Source organism: Acartia tonsa, chromosome 15 (assembly GCF_053477335.1).
Source record: "Acartia tonsa isolate MP-2025a chromosome 15, ASM5347733v1, whole genome shotgun sequence".
NCBI classification, from domain to species: Eukaryota; Metazoa; Arthropoda; class Copepoda; order Calanoida; family Acartiidae; genus Acartia; species Acartia tonsa.
In genome coordinates, this window is record NC_137274.1 from 18,307,578 (window position 1) to 18,324,248 (window position 16,671).

The 16,671-nt window shown below is 32.8% G+C and overlaps 2 protein-coding genes across 2 annotated transcripts in view; both read left to right on the forward strand.

The window, feature by feature from the left end:
- The first annotated feature begins 6,590 nt into the window (after nt 1–6,590).
- LOC145306970 (uncharacterized) lies at nt 6,591–13,486 on the forward strand. The gene is made up of 8 exons (XM_080149311.1): nt 6,591–6,674; nt 7,329–7,418; nt 8,611–8,688; nt 10,777–10,851; nt 11,498–11,557; nt 11,820–11,854; nt 12,746–12,881; nt 13,415–13,486. The coding sequence occupies exons 1-8, from the start codon at nt 6,591–6,593 to the stop codon at nt 13,484–13,486; spliced, it is 630 nt and encodes a 209-aa protein (XP_080005437.1).
- Nucleotides 13,487–13,620: 134 nt separating this feature from the next.
- The window catches only part of LOC145306971 (uncharacterized), a 51,987-nt gene continuing 48,936 nt past the window's right edge, over nt 13,621–16,671 (forward strand). The window contains exon 1 of the mRNA XM_080149312.1: nt 13,621–13,633. Within this exon, the coding sequence (XP_080005438.1) occupies nt 13,621–13,633 (13 nt within the window). The remainder of the gene's footprint in view (nt 13,634–16,671) is intronic.

A 16,671-nucleotide genomic window follows, 5' to 3' on the forward strand; every position in this document is an offset into this window, starting at 1 on the left:
AGAATTGTTCTATAGATTTCAAACTTTGCATTGTGATACCTATATTAGTTAGGTACGATTTCGAAAGCGTAGCAACATTCTAATCGTTATCAGAAAGTCCGTACGTCCATATTAAACATATTGATTTTTTAACTTTTTAAACAACAAATTTTTCTGTGGTAGAATAATCCGAAATATCTAATTTTTAAAACTTGATTCAGAGGACAATAAGGCACAATGTTATAAGCGAAGCATCTTTATAACGAGGTCCAAAAAATGTAAGTATGCCCTTAACCATTATCCTGTATATAACCATTTACAACCATAACAAGTTTACTTAAAATTAAATCTGTTTCCACTTTTATACATTTATATTTTGTTAATTGTTATTGTTCGTTTGTCCTACTGTTTCAGAGCTTCGCTTTTATGGATGTTGTCATCCTTGCTTTGTTTAGTTTTATTTAAGTAAGGGGTGATCGTATATTTATTAAAGACTCATTAATTACGTGAAGTTTTAATTCCTGTTGTATAAAGTAGTAAGCTTTTTTGTCTGTAGCGAATCTTAAATCTCCCCTCCCTCCTTATATGTTGAGGGGGTTATCAGTGCTCAACCAGAAATTTGTGTGAAATTACCGGAAATATTTGATTTTGTTGATAAGAATTGAAATTGAACTTGAAACATTCAAACTTTTGATAAATATAAAAACTGCATTATTACAAATGCTCATAAAAAAAGGGGGTATTATTTAAAGAAAATTTTTTTTAAACAGGGAGGGGGAATTTTTTCTGAGAACAATTTCTTTTGAGAGGGTTGCAATACACTCCCTTGAAATAGCCTAAAACCTTCCCAGGACATATCAGAAGCTTTAAAGGAGAACCATATCGGTTTTGCAATAACCTTTGGTACAAACAGACAGACACATAGACTTTCTGTTGCTTTTATATATACGATTTCTGTTGAGAGGGTGGCAATAAACTCCCTTGAAATAGCCTAAAACCTTCCCAGGACATATCATAAGCTTTAAAGGAGAACCATATCGGTTTTGCAATAACCTTTGGTACAAACAGACAGACACATAGACTTTCTGTTGCTTTTATATATCTTGATTGGACAAATTTTCTCCTTTAATTTCAAGTGATCATCTATAGAACCCAATCTGCTTGTTATAGGTTGCAATACCCAAACGTCCACTTTGGATATAATTAGGTTTTGTAACATCCAACAGACAATGAACCCTAACTGTCATTAACAGATCTATAGTATAGATGTATATACAGACAACTACCTCCCTTATTTTTTCAAAGACCTTCTTCGTCTGCTTCTAAATTATTTTCTGCTACTTAGCTGTGTTAATATAAGCGACACCATTGGTTAATTTTCAATGACCCAATAGAAAGGTTGCACAAGGCGGTTGCGTTGGGGAGATACAGTTATTTATCTCCCTCTAGTGTTTTACTCTAATCTGTCATTAGTGTTCTTTGTAATGACTTATGCCTTTTTATGGGCCAACGCTTTCCCAATTAATCTCACATGACAGACAAAGATTATATTTTAACATCTCGAGTATGAGTTGGTGTGGTCAAGTCACGATGCAAAATAAAAAGAAAATTGTTTGCAAAAATAATTTTTCAAACTTTTAAAAAACAAGGATGACAACTTTCATAAAAGGGTGACAGCACTAAATGAAAAGAATAATTAAAATGGACGGACTGGCGTAGAGGTAATGATAAACTATTATATATAGTTTTTTTTGTCTGACGCTTAAGATCTCTACAACTACTAAACTGATTGGATTTTCTATCTTAGGTAAGCTTCATTTTCGTCCCCTCATGAATTTCGAATTTTAAGTAATTGGATGGTTTATTATTAATTATTAATGTAATAGGATGCCTGTCTGTCTGCCTGTCTGTACCAAAGGATCTGGTATTAATTTTATTATTTCCTTTTTAATATTCATGGAAATTTGTCTGAAATACGATGCTTTACATAATTATTCTCCGTCAGTGTGACTGACGGGGGATATTCTGATAGGTCCTGAAAATGTGCAAAACTTTTTTTTGGGGGGGTTGGTACCACCACACTTCCAATAGAAATAACCCTAAAAAAATACACTATGGTTAGCACCAGAAAGAAAACCATTAAATTCCAAACTTGTAAAGGACGCGACAAAAATGAACAACCTTCACTGAATTTTTCGTTTCATTTTCTTTAATACCGGCTGCGCCCGTAGCAGGGGGGCCAAGCTTTTTTTAATTTGGGTGGGGTAAAATGGCGCGCGAAGCATGCCGCAAATTTTTGTTACCCTCCCACAAAATTTTTACCCCTGGGGTAAAATTTTTATTACAATCTGATATGTAAAGTATCTCCATAGCAGCTTACACCAATAACACCATTTGCCCCCAAATATTATTTTAGATTTATTTCGCTTGTTGGTTATACCTTATTCCTGTTTCCATAGTAACTTTTTAAAAGCGAAGCTTTTCTATAATTAGGGTAGGTCCGTACGTCAGTCCGTCTGTCACGGATAGCTTTTTTCGTTAATTTAGGTCTGTTAGAATTGTCCTATCGATTTCAAATTTTGCATGGTGATTCCTTTGGTGGTTAGATACGATTTATAAAGCGTAGCTACTCTAAAATCGTTACCAGAATGTCCTTACGTCCATTTCAAATATGTTGATTTTAAATCTTTTTTTGAATTCTGATTCGTATTACAACAAGGTACAATGTCCTAAAAATATAAGTATTGCTTCTATAATAACATTGTATCTTGTTGTAATGGGAATCAGTTTTTTTTAAAAATAAGATAAATAGTATTAAATAAAGATATAAAATTTTTTCTAAGTCTTACCTAACTGTAATATGAATCATCATGCAACGTTTGAAATCTATCGGACTATTCTAACCTTTTAAAATTAACAAAAAGAGCTAACCGTTACGGACGGACCGACGTTAATTATAGAAAAGCTTCGCTTTTAAGGATACTTTTTAACAGCTTGATAAGGATTTATAAAAAATTTGTATAAATTAGTTTAATACATTTTGTTATCAACTTTTAATAGTTAATTATCGCATCGTATTGTAGACAGCTTTCCGCGGATATTAAGAAATCACAATTATTAAAACCAGTCAGCCCCGAGATGCCAAGCTAAAAAATGGTTTTAATTTTATGATTATAAATTTTTACATCCGCAGAAAGCTGGATATAATACGATGCTATGCATAATTTATCAGTATGGCTGAGAACCGGTTCCTATCCACCGGATATTAATCGGTTTCAAAGCTATACTGGAATATATTAATTAATATTATTGTGAAAACGTTATTGTGAGAAAAATATAAAATAAGAAGCAGAGGTGTGTTTTAATACAAAGTAGAACGATGTCTGTTTGTCTGTCTGTCTGTCTGAAGCCCAAGATCTCGCAATCAACTGGACCGATTGCTTTTTTTGGCAGCGAAGCTACTCTATAATTTACAATGTATGTCCGTCAGTCTATCCGTAACACTATGGAGTAAATGAGATTTACTCAGCCGCTATAAAAGCAAGACCTCTGCGACTAAACTGTGAAAAAAATATACCATCAATAAACCATTTACGTATGTTATAAGAGTTACATGTAATGCATAACAGACATACTGTAAGGGATCCTAAGATTTATAGAACAATCTTTGTGTGTTGGCCACTGCAATTTCATTGAATTTCCATTATGGCTTCAAAACCGATTAATATCAGCTGGATTAGAACCAGTTCTCAGCCATTCTTAAAAATAATGTACAATATCGTATTACAGACAATTTTCCATGAACAATAGAATAAAAATCATAAAATTTATACCAGTTTTGTTAGACCGGGGCTTAAGTACCCATGGGCTAGCAAAATAAGTTTTAATCTAATAATTTTTCATTCTAATATCCGCGGAAAGCTGTCTATGTTACGATGCGATAATAGTTATTACTCGCATCGTATTATAAACAGCTTTCCGCGGTTATAGAATAATAATGATAGTACATTTTTATATTCGTAGAAAGCTGAATATAATACGATGCTAGACATAGTTTTTTCATATGGATGAGAACCGGTTCCTATCCACCGGATTCAAATGAATACGAGAAATAACTATTAAGTTTCTTTATCTTTTAAAATAAACAAATTGAATAAAGCTGTTTCTAAGACAAGTGTCGCATCACAGTGTATACACTAACAATACTAGTTCTTATCTTGTTGTGAAACTATAGTGTTAAACTTTAGATAAACCACTTCTCAGACACTCAGGGATCTTTAGGGATAAGACAATGGATAATAAAATGCGGACAGCTTTTTTTTGTTAATTTAGGCATGTTTGAATTGTCCCCTTGATTTCAAACTTTGCATAACGATTTCTATAGTAGTTAGGTACGATTTAGAAAGCGTAGCAACTCTATAATCGTAACCAGAATGTCCGTACGTCTATTTTAAATATGTTTTTTTTATAACTTTTTTAACAACAATTTTTATGTGATAAAATCATCCAAATTAATCTGATTTTTGCTTGGGGGGGGGGGGGTAATTACCCCCCCCTGAAATCTGTTGGCAGGAGTAAATTTAGTTTACCCCCCCCCCCCATATTTACCCCCGGGGTAAATTTTTTTGGGGGGGTAATTTAAATTTTATTAAATATAAAATAAAATTAAAAATGCGCAAAAATTTTTTTTTATTAGAGATTTTTTATTTTTTGGGGGTATTTACCCCCCAAAATTGTTTGGGGAGGGGGGTTAAATACCCCCTCCTAAATGGTTGGGGGTAATATAGTAATAGTGTCTAACTTTTTATCTTTGTGACATAACAAAAATCGAAGGATATGAGAGGGGAGGTGGGAAAGGAAACCCCTAAAAAAGAGATGGAATTTTGTGAATGTTTTATGAATGTTTTCTTCCTTGTTATGTGTGTATATCAACGCTTATTTTAAGGAAAAAGATAAGAAATTTTTACAAAAATAAATAGTTTAATTCTTATCACTGTAGCAGTTTAAGTTTTTTGTTGTTGTGAAAAGTATATTTTATTATCATAAAACAGTGAATATAATTATAATTAATAAGCATAAATATAAGTTCTATTTAACAAGGATGACAACATTCAAAAAAGCAAAGCATAGAAAGAGTATTACTGACGAATATTAATCCTGTAGAGTGTCAAAACTGAATATACAAAATAACAAGGATGACAACATCAATAAAAGCGAAGCTCGGAAACGGTATGACATACGAACATTAACTCTTGTAGAGTGTCAAAACTGAATATACAAAATAACAAGGATGACAACATCCACAAAAGCGAAGCACTGAAACGGTAGGACAAACGGACATTAACTCTTGTAGAGTGTCAAAACTGAATATACAATATAACAAGGATGACAACATCCATAAAAGCGAAGCTCAGAAACGGTATGACATACGAACATTAATCCTGTAGAGTGACAAAACTGAATATACAAAATAACAAGGATGACAACATCAATAAAGTGAAGCTTGGAAACGGTATGACATACGAACATTAACTCTTGTAGAGTGTCAAAACTGAATATACAAAATAACAAGGATGACAACATCCATAAAAGCGAAGCTCGGAAACGGTATGACATACGAACATTAACTCTTGTAGACAACATCAACAAAATCGAAGCACTGAAACGGTAGGACAAACGGACATTAACACTTGTAGAGTGTCAAAACTGACAAAATTATGCGTAAATTTGTTGTAAAACTTCTTAAATACAGAATACTGTTTAAGGACAAACTAAAATTTTAGGGCCTGATTTATGAGATGCTTTGCTTATAATAAGAATCAGTATTCCAAAAATCAGATTAATCGGATAATTAGATCATATAAAAATTTGTTGTTAAAAAAGTAGAAAAATCAACATGTTTAAAATGAACGTACGTCCATTCTGGTAATGATTATAGAGTTGCTACGCTTTTTAAACTACTAAAGGAATCACCAAGCAAAGTTTGAAATCGATAGACCAATTATACCTTGCCTAAATTAACAAAAAAGCTATCTGTCTTGGATGGACGGACATACAGACAGACGGAATGACGTACGGACCGACCCTAATTATAGAAAAGCTTCGCTTTTAAAAATTATCTGTTTGATAGTTAACATAAATATTTATACATTTGCAGACTTGGGTGGGTCGATTTTGGAATTTCACATTAGTAGACATTGGCAAGGGTAAAGATAAACATTTTCTGCAAAAAAAATTTTATTCTAGCTTCAAAAATAAAAAAATTACAGCCGTTTGAAATTTATAAGTAAAAAAGGACCTAAAAACAAAGGTTGTTAAATAAAAGGGTGAAGGAAGCGAAAAATGACCTTGACTTACTTAAGGTCGGAAATTCATCATAACACAGGGGACTTGCACAAAAAATTTAAGCCCTCTAGCTCTAATAGGAACTGAGATAATAGGATGGGGCGTTGAACCCCCCCCCCCCCCCCCCCCACCCCCCCGACTGATTAAGGTGCGGCAAGGGGCCCGACTGTAAGGGGTTAAAGGCCTCAATGTTAAAAATTGGGATTAAACAGCCTGAATAGGACGGACATCCTACTATTTTGTATGATGAATATTAATATTTGCAGATGGAGAAGGATCCTGGTGGATCCACTCAGATGATGCCAGTGGTACTGGAGCTAAAAGAAAGATTAGATGGGAAATCTGGACAGGTAAACTATCAAACAAGGATGACAATAGTCATAGAAGCTAAGCTCTGAAATCAGACTGTAGGACAAACAGAAACAGTGTCTGAACTTAGTAAGCAGAATATAAATTTATAGGACTTAATTATTGAGATACCTTGCTTATTATAGTGTACCTTGTTGTTATAGGAATCATTATTCCAAAAATCAGATAAATTCCACCCCATTCTTGCTATTTCAAAAGGTACACCGACAACTGTACTAATAGAAAGATAAAAACCCTAGAGAGTTTTGCTAAAGAGATGTCCCCCAAGAGATTTTGTCCCCCAGATCGATGCTATACATAATTTTTCAGTATGGCTGAGAACCAGTTCTAATCCACTGGATCGGTTTTATAGCCATGATGGAAAAGTTTAGAAATATCCTTATTTGACAAAGCCCAAATTGTGTTAAAATTGTGTCAAAAATGATCCATGTGACATAATAAAATGGGGGAGATGAGAGGAGAAGTGGGAAAGAAAACCCCTAAAAAAATTATGGATAATCCCTCATTTTTATTGCGTCACAGGGATCATTTTTGACACAATTTTAACACAATGTGGGCTATGTCTCCTTATTCTTGACCAAAATTAAAATTTTTCTTGTAGGTTGTATATCAACATAAATGTTTTTTTTCTTCAGAAATTGTTGTCAAAGGAGGCAGATGTGATAGATGAATCATCTAATGAGTTGGTATTAAAACCAGCAGATGAGCAAGTTGATTGTGTACAGGTATACAATACATTTTTATCAGCTTATGCAAACAATGAAATTAATTTTAAAAAATTCCCAAAATCTATAATTGATTTTTAGCTGTCGTTGGGGGCAACACTTGGTAAGATTGAAAACCAAATCCCTAAAATGACTCTTTTCTTTTTGCTCCTAACCCTAACCTAAAGATCTAACCCTACAAAAGATTTAATTTATAAAATGATCTAACCCTGCAAAAGGCATAACCCTACATTAGATCTAACCCTACAAAAGGCATAACCCTACAAAAGGTCTAATGTTAATACCCTCGTTACAATTTAGCCTCTTAAAGGGTGTGCAAAAAATATGCAGACATTTTTCAAATTTAGATTGCGCGGCTTGTGTTAATAGTAGAAAAACGTTATGCATACCATTAGAACCGTTATGAAGTCTATTTTTTGGAAATATAAAAACGATTCGTATGCTACGTATAGTTTATGAGCTATGTGGTAAAATGTCCCAACTGGCTTAAAACGTGACTTGCGAGTAAATCATTAAAGATTAAATTAATGGGTATGCAAATGAAAATACGTACATTTTTAAAATTCTAATTCCTCAGCTAGTGTTAATAGTAGAAAAACTTTAGGCATACCATTAGAACCGCTATGAAGTCTATTTTTTGGAAATATAAAAACGATTCCTGTGCTACGTATAATTTATGAGCCATGTGGTAGAATGTCCCCACTGAATTAAAACTTGACTTGCGAGTAAATCATTAAAGATTAAATTTTTCCACTTTTCTCACATTTATCAATACAGCTCCTAAACTAAAAAATAGCACAAACATCGTAATATATTTCCAAAAAATAGAGCTTATGACGGTTCTAACAATATACATAGCATTTTTCTACTATTCACACAAGCCGATGAATTTTAAAAATTTTTTCACACACTTTTTTTATCTTTGATGATTTACTCTCAAGTCAAGTTTTAAGTCAGTTGGGACATTCTTCTACGTAGCTCCTAAACTATAAGTAGCACAGTAATGGTTCTTATATTTCCACAAAATAGACTTCATAGCGGTTCTAATGGTATGCATAACGTTGTTCTACTATTATAACAAGCTGCGCAATTTGAATTTTAAGAATGTACATATTTTTTTACATACTTTTTACAGGTGTCTAAAACATTTCTAAATCATTTTATAGAATTTTTTATATTTTTCATTTTATAGGAAAGAAAAGAATCAAACACAGAAGATATTGGACGTGAAATTGAAACTGTTGAAAGAAACTCTGTTTATGTGGAAGATGTAAGTTCTGCTTTTTTAACCCTTTACAGTCGGGCCCCTAGCCGCACCTTAATCGGTCGGGGGGGGGGGGGGCGTTCAACGCCCCCCCTTATTATCTCAGTTCCTATTAGAGCTAGAGGGCTAAATTTTTTTGTGCAAGTCCCCTGCTTGATAATGAGTTTCCGACCTTTTATAAGTCTAAGTCAATTTTCGTTTCCTTCACCCTTTTATTTAACAACCTTTGTTTTTAGGTCTTTTTTTACTTAAAAATTTCAAAGGGCTGTAATTTTCTTATTTTTGAAGCTAGAAGAAAATTTTTTTTCCAGAAAATGTTTATCTTTATGTAAATGTTACATTAGAAATATCAAAATATTAATTTCAGCGGCCGCAGCTGTACTTTGCAGCTGCCAGCCGCCGCAGTCGGCGGTCGGCGGGAAAACGGCGGCGGATCTTCATGAAATTTTAATACGTTATGTAGACATGTCAGAAAAGCTTAAGTTTAAAATTTGAAGTCTCTAAGTCAAAAATTGCGGCCACAGGAGCCTTTCTAAGATTTCTGGAGACCTGGAGGATCAGGACCTGCAGGATCATACCTGGAACCTGAAAGTGACTTGAACACCTGTATTTCATATAAGGATGTACTACTAGAGGATTTTTTAGTATTTTGGTATGATAAAATGCTTTGTTTTAGTCAAAAAAATATTTTTGCTCTTTACCTGGATGACCCTGCCAGGTTTGCTGGCATCCTGTGCCCGCCAGGATGGAGATATTCAAAAAATTCCAACTCTCAGTTATGTGTCATACCCATACTTAAAAAGTCAAGCAGTTTGGGCTCTTTATCTTTCACACACAGAAAATGAGATAGAAAAAACCGGATGGGGGGGCGTTCAACGCCCCCCCCCGACCGTTAAGGGTTAAGTTTAAAAAAATGACAAAAATAATATATTTATGTTACTAACATATAAAGAAAGGAGGGTAAAGGTTCAACTTTGTAAAAAAAAACATTTTTATTTACTTCCCTTTATAGTTAGGTTAGGTTTAAAAAGCCTTTTTGTGTGCTTTAGAGTTTAGTTGGTAAATCAAAAAATCTTGAAGTAAAAGTTTACAGAATCTAAAAAAATGGCATGTTCTAATTCGAACAATAACTATGGATCTACAGTTTGGATTGGAAAAGGGTCTATGGACTTTGGTTCTGTATACCATTGATCCCCTTTGGGCTTCTGCCATCAGCCAGTTCACGTTTTTTCTTTGTAAATATACACTAGAGGCCTCTAGGGGCACTTGCGGAGGGGGGAGTAAAATTTGATAACTAATTTTTTTTATTTTAGATTTAAAGAGAAAACAGAAAAAAAATCCTTTTACTTTATTTAAGAGTTTGATGTGTTTCTTGGAAGGTGGAAAACCCCAAACCCACTTAAAAGAAAAAATACACCCCCCAAAAAAATTTTTTTTCTCCATTTTTTTGTAAGCCAATAGTAATTGCATAACCAATTTGACTTTACTTTTCTGATAATATAGTTATTGGTCTTGTGATGGTTTTAATCTAATTTCTTAGGTGGTGGGACATCCTCAACCCCCTTCCCCCCCCCCAAACAAAAAAATCTTCAATCAAAATTATTTTGTTTTGTAAAAGAAAAGAGACACTTTCATCACATCATTAGGCAAAAAAAATTAACCCTAAAATTATTGAGGCATTTTGTAATTTTAAAAATTGGTATTTGTGGTAAAAGTTGTGGCACATACAGGTATTAAGTAAAATTTACAGTTGTTGTAAAATAGTTATTATATACTACGCTGATTATAACATGCATAAAAACAATTGGAAAGACGCTAGTAAATATTTTGAGTAGGGGAAATGCCTTTGGCCATAAACATTCGAAGCTCATTAACTTGCACAGTTAGAAAATTCTCAGACAAAGGTAGTGCAATCAAAGGGTTATTGCCTATTGGAAGTTCCTTAACCTAATATCTAGTAACACATCCCATTATATGAGGTTGATGATCTAGATTCTCTAGATTTTCACTTAGAAATATAATGAGAATCCCGCCCTTACATGGTGAGTTGGTGCTTCTATATTTCATATTTAATTTAACTTGATCTGTTATTAGTTGGAAAACCATGGTGAAATAAACAATGTTTCTGCAGCATTCAGTACTGCAGAGGAGCAAGTTACATTTTTGAAGGTATTATTATCTATAATAGATAAAGATCTAATTTCATTTATTGAAACTTAAAAATATTTTTATTTAACATTTGTACATCAACCATGTTTTTTAATGAAAAACTGATTTGTGTTTCATACAAAAATATGCTTAAAGGAAGCCTGTAAGAAATACACCTCTCTAACTGCTGAAAGATTGTCACAAGTAGACCCAATATCCAAAATGTCAAGCCTTCAGATTCAATAACTAAAAAGTTAGAGGCATGATCAAAATGACTATTTTAGTTATGTGAAAAGTTTTAAAGTTTCCCATTGCTCATGATAGAAATTTCAAATTTACTATGAAAATGGGTATTTCATTGAAATATGTATTCAGTTACAGGCAACCTAACTTTCTGTTGAAAACAAGCTTTTTATTTTGATTCGAGGCAGCGTAATTTAACATTGAAATTTCGACAAAGAGCAATGGAAAACTTTCAAGATTTACGTACACTTAAAATTTCATCTTGAAATGCCTATAACTTTTTTTGTTATTTAAGCTAAAGACTTCAAATTTATGGCACTGTGTCTACTTGTGGCAGTCTTTAAGCAGTTAGATCTGTGTAAAGTGTAAAGTGTAAATCTTGAGAAAACTTGATTTTTAGCTTATAATAGTTATAATGTTTTAGAAAGATGAAAAATCTAGCAGCTCTGATTGTGAAAGTGAAGATGGTATTGATGTTGATATGGTAAATATATTTTTTTGTTCCCTAACATATCTTAAAAATTAATACTTTTTATACTCCATGTAAAAATGCTTTTAGATTATTTAGCAACCTTAAATCTAATATAATTTGATTTGCTTGATACAAAAAAATCACATTTTTTCTTTAAAATTTCTCAAAATGACTGCAATCTATTCCAAAAGAGAAGGATTGCATGCATGCAATCAAAAAAAAACTATAAATCTTAATAACAATTAATTTCCTTGATTGTTTATATTCATTTTAGGCTAAGGAAGGATTCCTCACAAAAAGATGTCCATGGTAAGTATCTTTAAAAACAAAAAAGAATTCATGAATTTGGTTTTTTTTTTCTGTCTGTACTTCATTAATGTATTTACTATTTATGGGTTTAGATAGAGGGACTAAATTTAATTTTATTTTCCCAACTTTGTTATAAACATGAATATTTTTTATGGTTATTTAATTTTTCTTAAGTTTTTCAATGCTATGCAGAAAAAACATTCAAATTTATTCAATGATATTATGATAAGTATTTCACAAAATGAGTTCTTTCATTAAAACATTGTTGTCAAACCTAATCTTTAATTTTGCTTTCTTTTTCTTTTTAAATATTTATATCTCCTTCTTATTAAAATCTTTATAAAATTTTCTCTGAATGTTTAGCTTGTAATTTTAAACAGCTGCTAAGAAATTATTTTATTCTATTGTTACTGAAACTGTTTTTAGCCTTCTTTTAAGGGTATATCAAAAATATACTATGACACCAGTATAATCATACTGAAGAGCTAAAAATACAAATAGGAACCAAAATCACAATTTTGGGGAATTTTAAAGTTTATTTTTTACTATGGACTGAGAAAGTTTTTACAGACCAGAAGTTTTTATGTATTTTGGGGTAGAATTCTTTGACTCATAAATATTATATTCTAGTATAGAGTAAAATTAAGTCTTTTGATTTCATTTATCAAAATTCATAAAAAAATTAATTCTTAACAATATATCAATGAATTAACATAAACATGTATATGGTTTATTAACCATTTAAAACAAATAAAAATTGGCGGTAAAGGGTTAAATATGAAAGATAGGTTAACAACAATTTAATTTATTATTGTCAAGAAGTTTTATTAATTTGTTAGTGGGCTTAACTTATTATACTACAGGAAAAGAAATCTTTGTAAATAATTTTAGTTTTCTGAAGCCATGGCATTTGTTGACTGGGGCAAATTTGGTGTTCTTGGTTCTTGATGTATGTTTGCCTGCCTGGGATTTCACAAGTGACATCATAGTTACCACCAAGTACTGGATGAATGCTAGTTTTGATTGGGTAAAAATCTTTTGATAAATAAAATTATAACATGATTTAATAAAATAACTTTAAAGATGTATCCCTGCTAAATCTAAATGTACTTATATCCTTATAATAAATTAAGAGGATGTCTGTCTATTTGTTTGTTCCAAAGGATCTCACTAACTGCTGAACCAATATGATTCTCCTTCACAAGGTGCTTCTCAAGGGTCATTGGAAGGTTTATAACTATTTTGGGGGAGGGTACCACCACCCTCCAAAGAGAAATCACGCCTCCTCAAGTTCCCCTAGAGGCCTCTTGGGGCATAATGGCTAGTCCATATGATAAAGTAATAGGATTTTTGTGTGTACCAAAGGATCTTGCTATCTGCTGGACCAATATATTTCTCCTTAACAGGGTAGCTTTAGGTAGGTCCCAGGAAGGTTTATAACAATTTTTTTTGGGGAGGGGTTAATTTAGTTAAACCACTTCTAAAGTGCCCCTAGAGGCCTCTATTAGTATATATTTATATCAAATTGCAATATTCAATACCTTTTTTTGATTGTTTTAGAATGAATTTGTGGATTATACTCAGCAGAAAGGAAACAATCAAATTATATTTTCTTCATATTTCAGCCTTTAATAGGAGTCAAGTTCAGAGGTTAATTCTTAAAAAAAATTTGCCTCACTAAAATCAGTTTTTTGTAGATATTTTAGTATTTTGGTAAGATAAAATGCTTTGTTTAAAACAAAAAAATATTTTTGCTCTTTACCTGAATGACCCTGTCAGGTTTGCTGGCATTCTGTGCCCGCAAGGATGGAGATAATCAAAAAATTCTAACTCTCAGTTATGTGTCATACCCATGTTTAAAAAGTCACTCAGTTAAAGCACTCTAATTTTTGCACACAGAAAATGAGATAGAAAACCAACCATTAAGGATTAAAGTTTTAAAAATTTGATATATATTTGGAATTACTTAGTTATTTAGAATTATGATAAAAATTTTGCTAAATTTGTTATATATTGTGACTTAAAACTTCTATTTTTAAATTTGCTACAGTACCCAAAAAATCTATCTACACAATTATGTGCTAAACAAACTTTTAGATTTGTTGGCATTTCTCATAACACAGATGTAGTTAATAAAATGGAATTTGTAAAATAAGAGATAAATTTCTGCTTTTTTTACTGTTGTTTAAAGTCTTTAGTTTGGAAAAATAGCATGAGGTACCCTAAAATCAGAGGAAACAAAATATGTGAATGAAGTGCCCTATTTTAATCTCCATGCCATCTATTGCTTTTAGAGGCAAAATTGCCTTCTTGTTAGATTCCATTTAATTATCATTTTATGGTGTATTGGAAATCTAAACACTATTTGGTATTTGGTCAGTGTCAAGAAGTATTAGTGTATACAAAAGGGCAGGGTGAATGAAATATTTCCCCATATTATTTATACCCTAGTGGTTATTAAATCTGACAAGTACTGACAAAACCTTGTCTATTCTGAGTTTTGTCAGGTTTTCCTCAGGTTTTAATCTGCCCGCCCCTCATCAACAAACTCTGACATTTGATTACATTTCGTCAGATTGTAATCTGACGAAACCTGTGTTTTTGCACAAAACCTCAGTAAAACTCAGATTACTCAGGATTTGCCCCCAAATTTTTAATCTGTCAGTGGGGATTTCAGATTATAATCTGACGAATCTGACTCAATGTGAGCAAAGTTCAGGTGATTAAGATCATAATCTGTGATTAATTGGACTCTCAAAATTTGCCCAGTTAATCCTTTATCTGACATTTAATGACAAACAGTCATACTCTAACCTGACATTTGATGACAAACAGTCATACTCTAATCTGAAATTTGATGACAAACAGTCATGCTCTAATCTGACGTTTGATGACAAACAGTCTTACTCTGATCTGACATTTGATGACAAATAGTCATACTGCTAACTGACTTTTAGTGACAAACAGTCATACTCTAATCTGACATTTGATGACAAACAGTCATACTCTAATCTGACATTTGATGACAAACAGTCATACTCTAATTTGACATTTGAAGACAAGCAGTCAAACTCTAATCTGACATTTGATGACAAACAATCATACTCTAATCTGAAATTTGATGACAAACAGTCATACTCTAATCTGACATTTGAAGACAAACAGTCATACTCTAATCTGACATTTGATGACAAACAGTCATACTATAATCTGACATTTGATGACAAACAGTGATACTCTAATCTGACATTGAAATTTTAGGACGAACATTTATTTTTCATAAAAAAAAATTACTTTTCCTGATCATCCCCGAAAAACGGCAAATAACGGAAACCACCATTTTCGGCGGTTACTGCAGTAAAACGGCGGTTGGCAGCGCCAATTATTATTTTTATCTGTTTATTGTTGCTCAAGGATGTACCAAAAAAAATTAATAGGTCTCTAGCTGTAATAGAAGCCACGATAATCATGATATATGTCTGTAGTAAAAGCCAGACAAAAATCGGTCATAAAGTCGGTCAGGGAGCAGTCAAATGGTCATAACACCACTTTTCTCAGAAGATCATTGATATCTAAGTATTCACCAAAAAAATTTTAGGTTTCTACCTTATACACAAAAGTCATAATGTAGAAATAAAGATTTATTTAGATTTTTTTCTAAATTTGGTGCCATCTAACCGACTTTGACAGGACGCCACGACTGACACAGACCAGATATCCTTATAAGATCAACTCTTGCCGACGTATAATTACTAAACTTAAAAAGTCATAAAGTCACAACCAACAAAATCTCTATCTTACCTACAAAAAACTGACATTGAAAAAACTAGAGGTGGGGGTCAATATGACCCCCCCCCCAATCTGTAAGGGTTAATGTTGTGTGGGTGAGTTGCACCTGGACTGAACAGTCAACTTGTCAACTCAAGGCCAGACTCTTGGTCCTTCACCTCATACCCGTAGTACAGTACATTACAGACAACCAACCCTTTGATTGCACGATCTTTGTCTGGAGATCCTAACTGTGCATGGCAATGACTTGTGTCTGTTTTGGGCCAAGGCATTCCCCCTACTCTGCATTTTTTTATGTCCTGTGACAAACAATGCAGGTAGGTACCATTATTAATGTCTTTGGTATGACGTGGATTCGAGTTGCATCCTTCCCAACAATTTCCTTGACACTTTAATTAGAACCTGTGGGTCATTTACACGTCAAACTTAAAGGTGGAGAGTTAAGGTTTCGTGATTTTTTGGTCATGGTGTTATTGCAACATTTAATGCAACCAAAGCATGAACATGATGCTGTATCAGCAATGACTGAAGCCACATCAAATCCTAGGGACTTTTCAATGCAACCTAGGATTTAACATGACTCCTAGTCATTGAACTAACAAACGCCACTAATACACTATTGAGCTACTACACAATGCTAGTCCAGAATGACTTTTCAATCAACCTATGACCTTGTGCATCATAACAAGGACCACCCATGCTTACGTGATTTAGGACTAAGGCTTCCCCCCTACTCTTACTCCAATCTCTAACGCCTGAAAGAGCAGCAGTAGGTGCTAATTTTACAACTTTAGTATGAATTCTGGTAACATTGTGTCAGAATAGGTAATTACCCCAACTCTGACTCTATGTCACTAAATGATATATGAATTCTGGTAACAATGTGTCAGATTAGGTAATTTCCCCAACTCTGACTCTATGTCACTAAATGTCATATATGACTTTTAGTGATATTGTGTCAGATTAGGTAATTTCCCCAACTCTGACTCTATGAAATGTCATATATGAATTCTGGTAACAATGTGTCA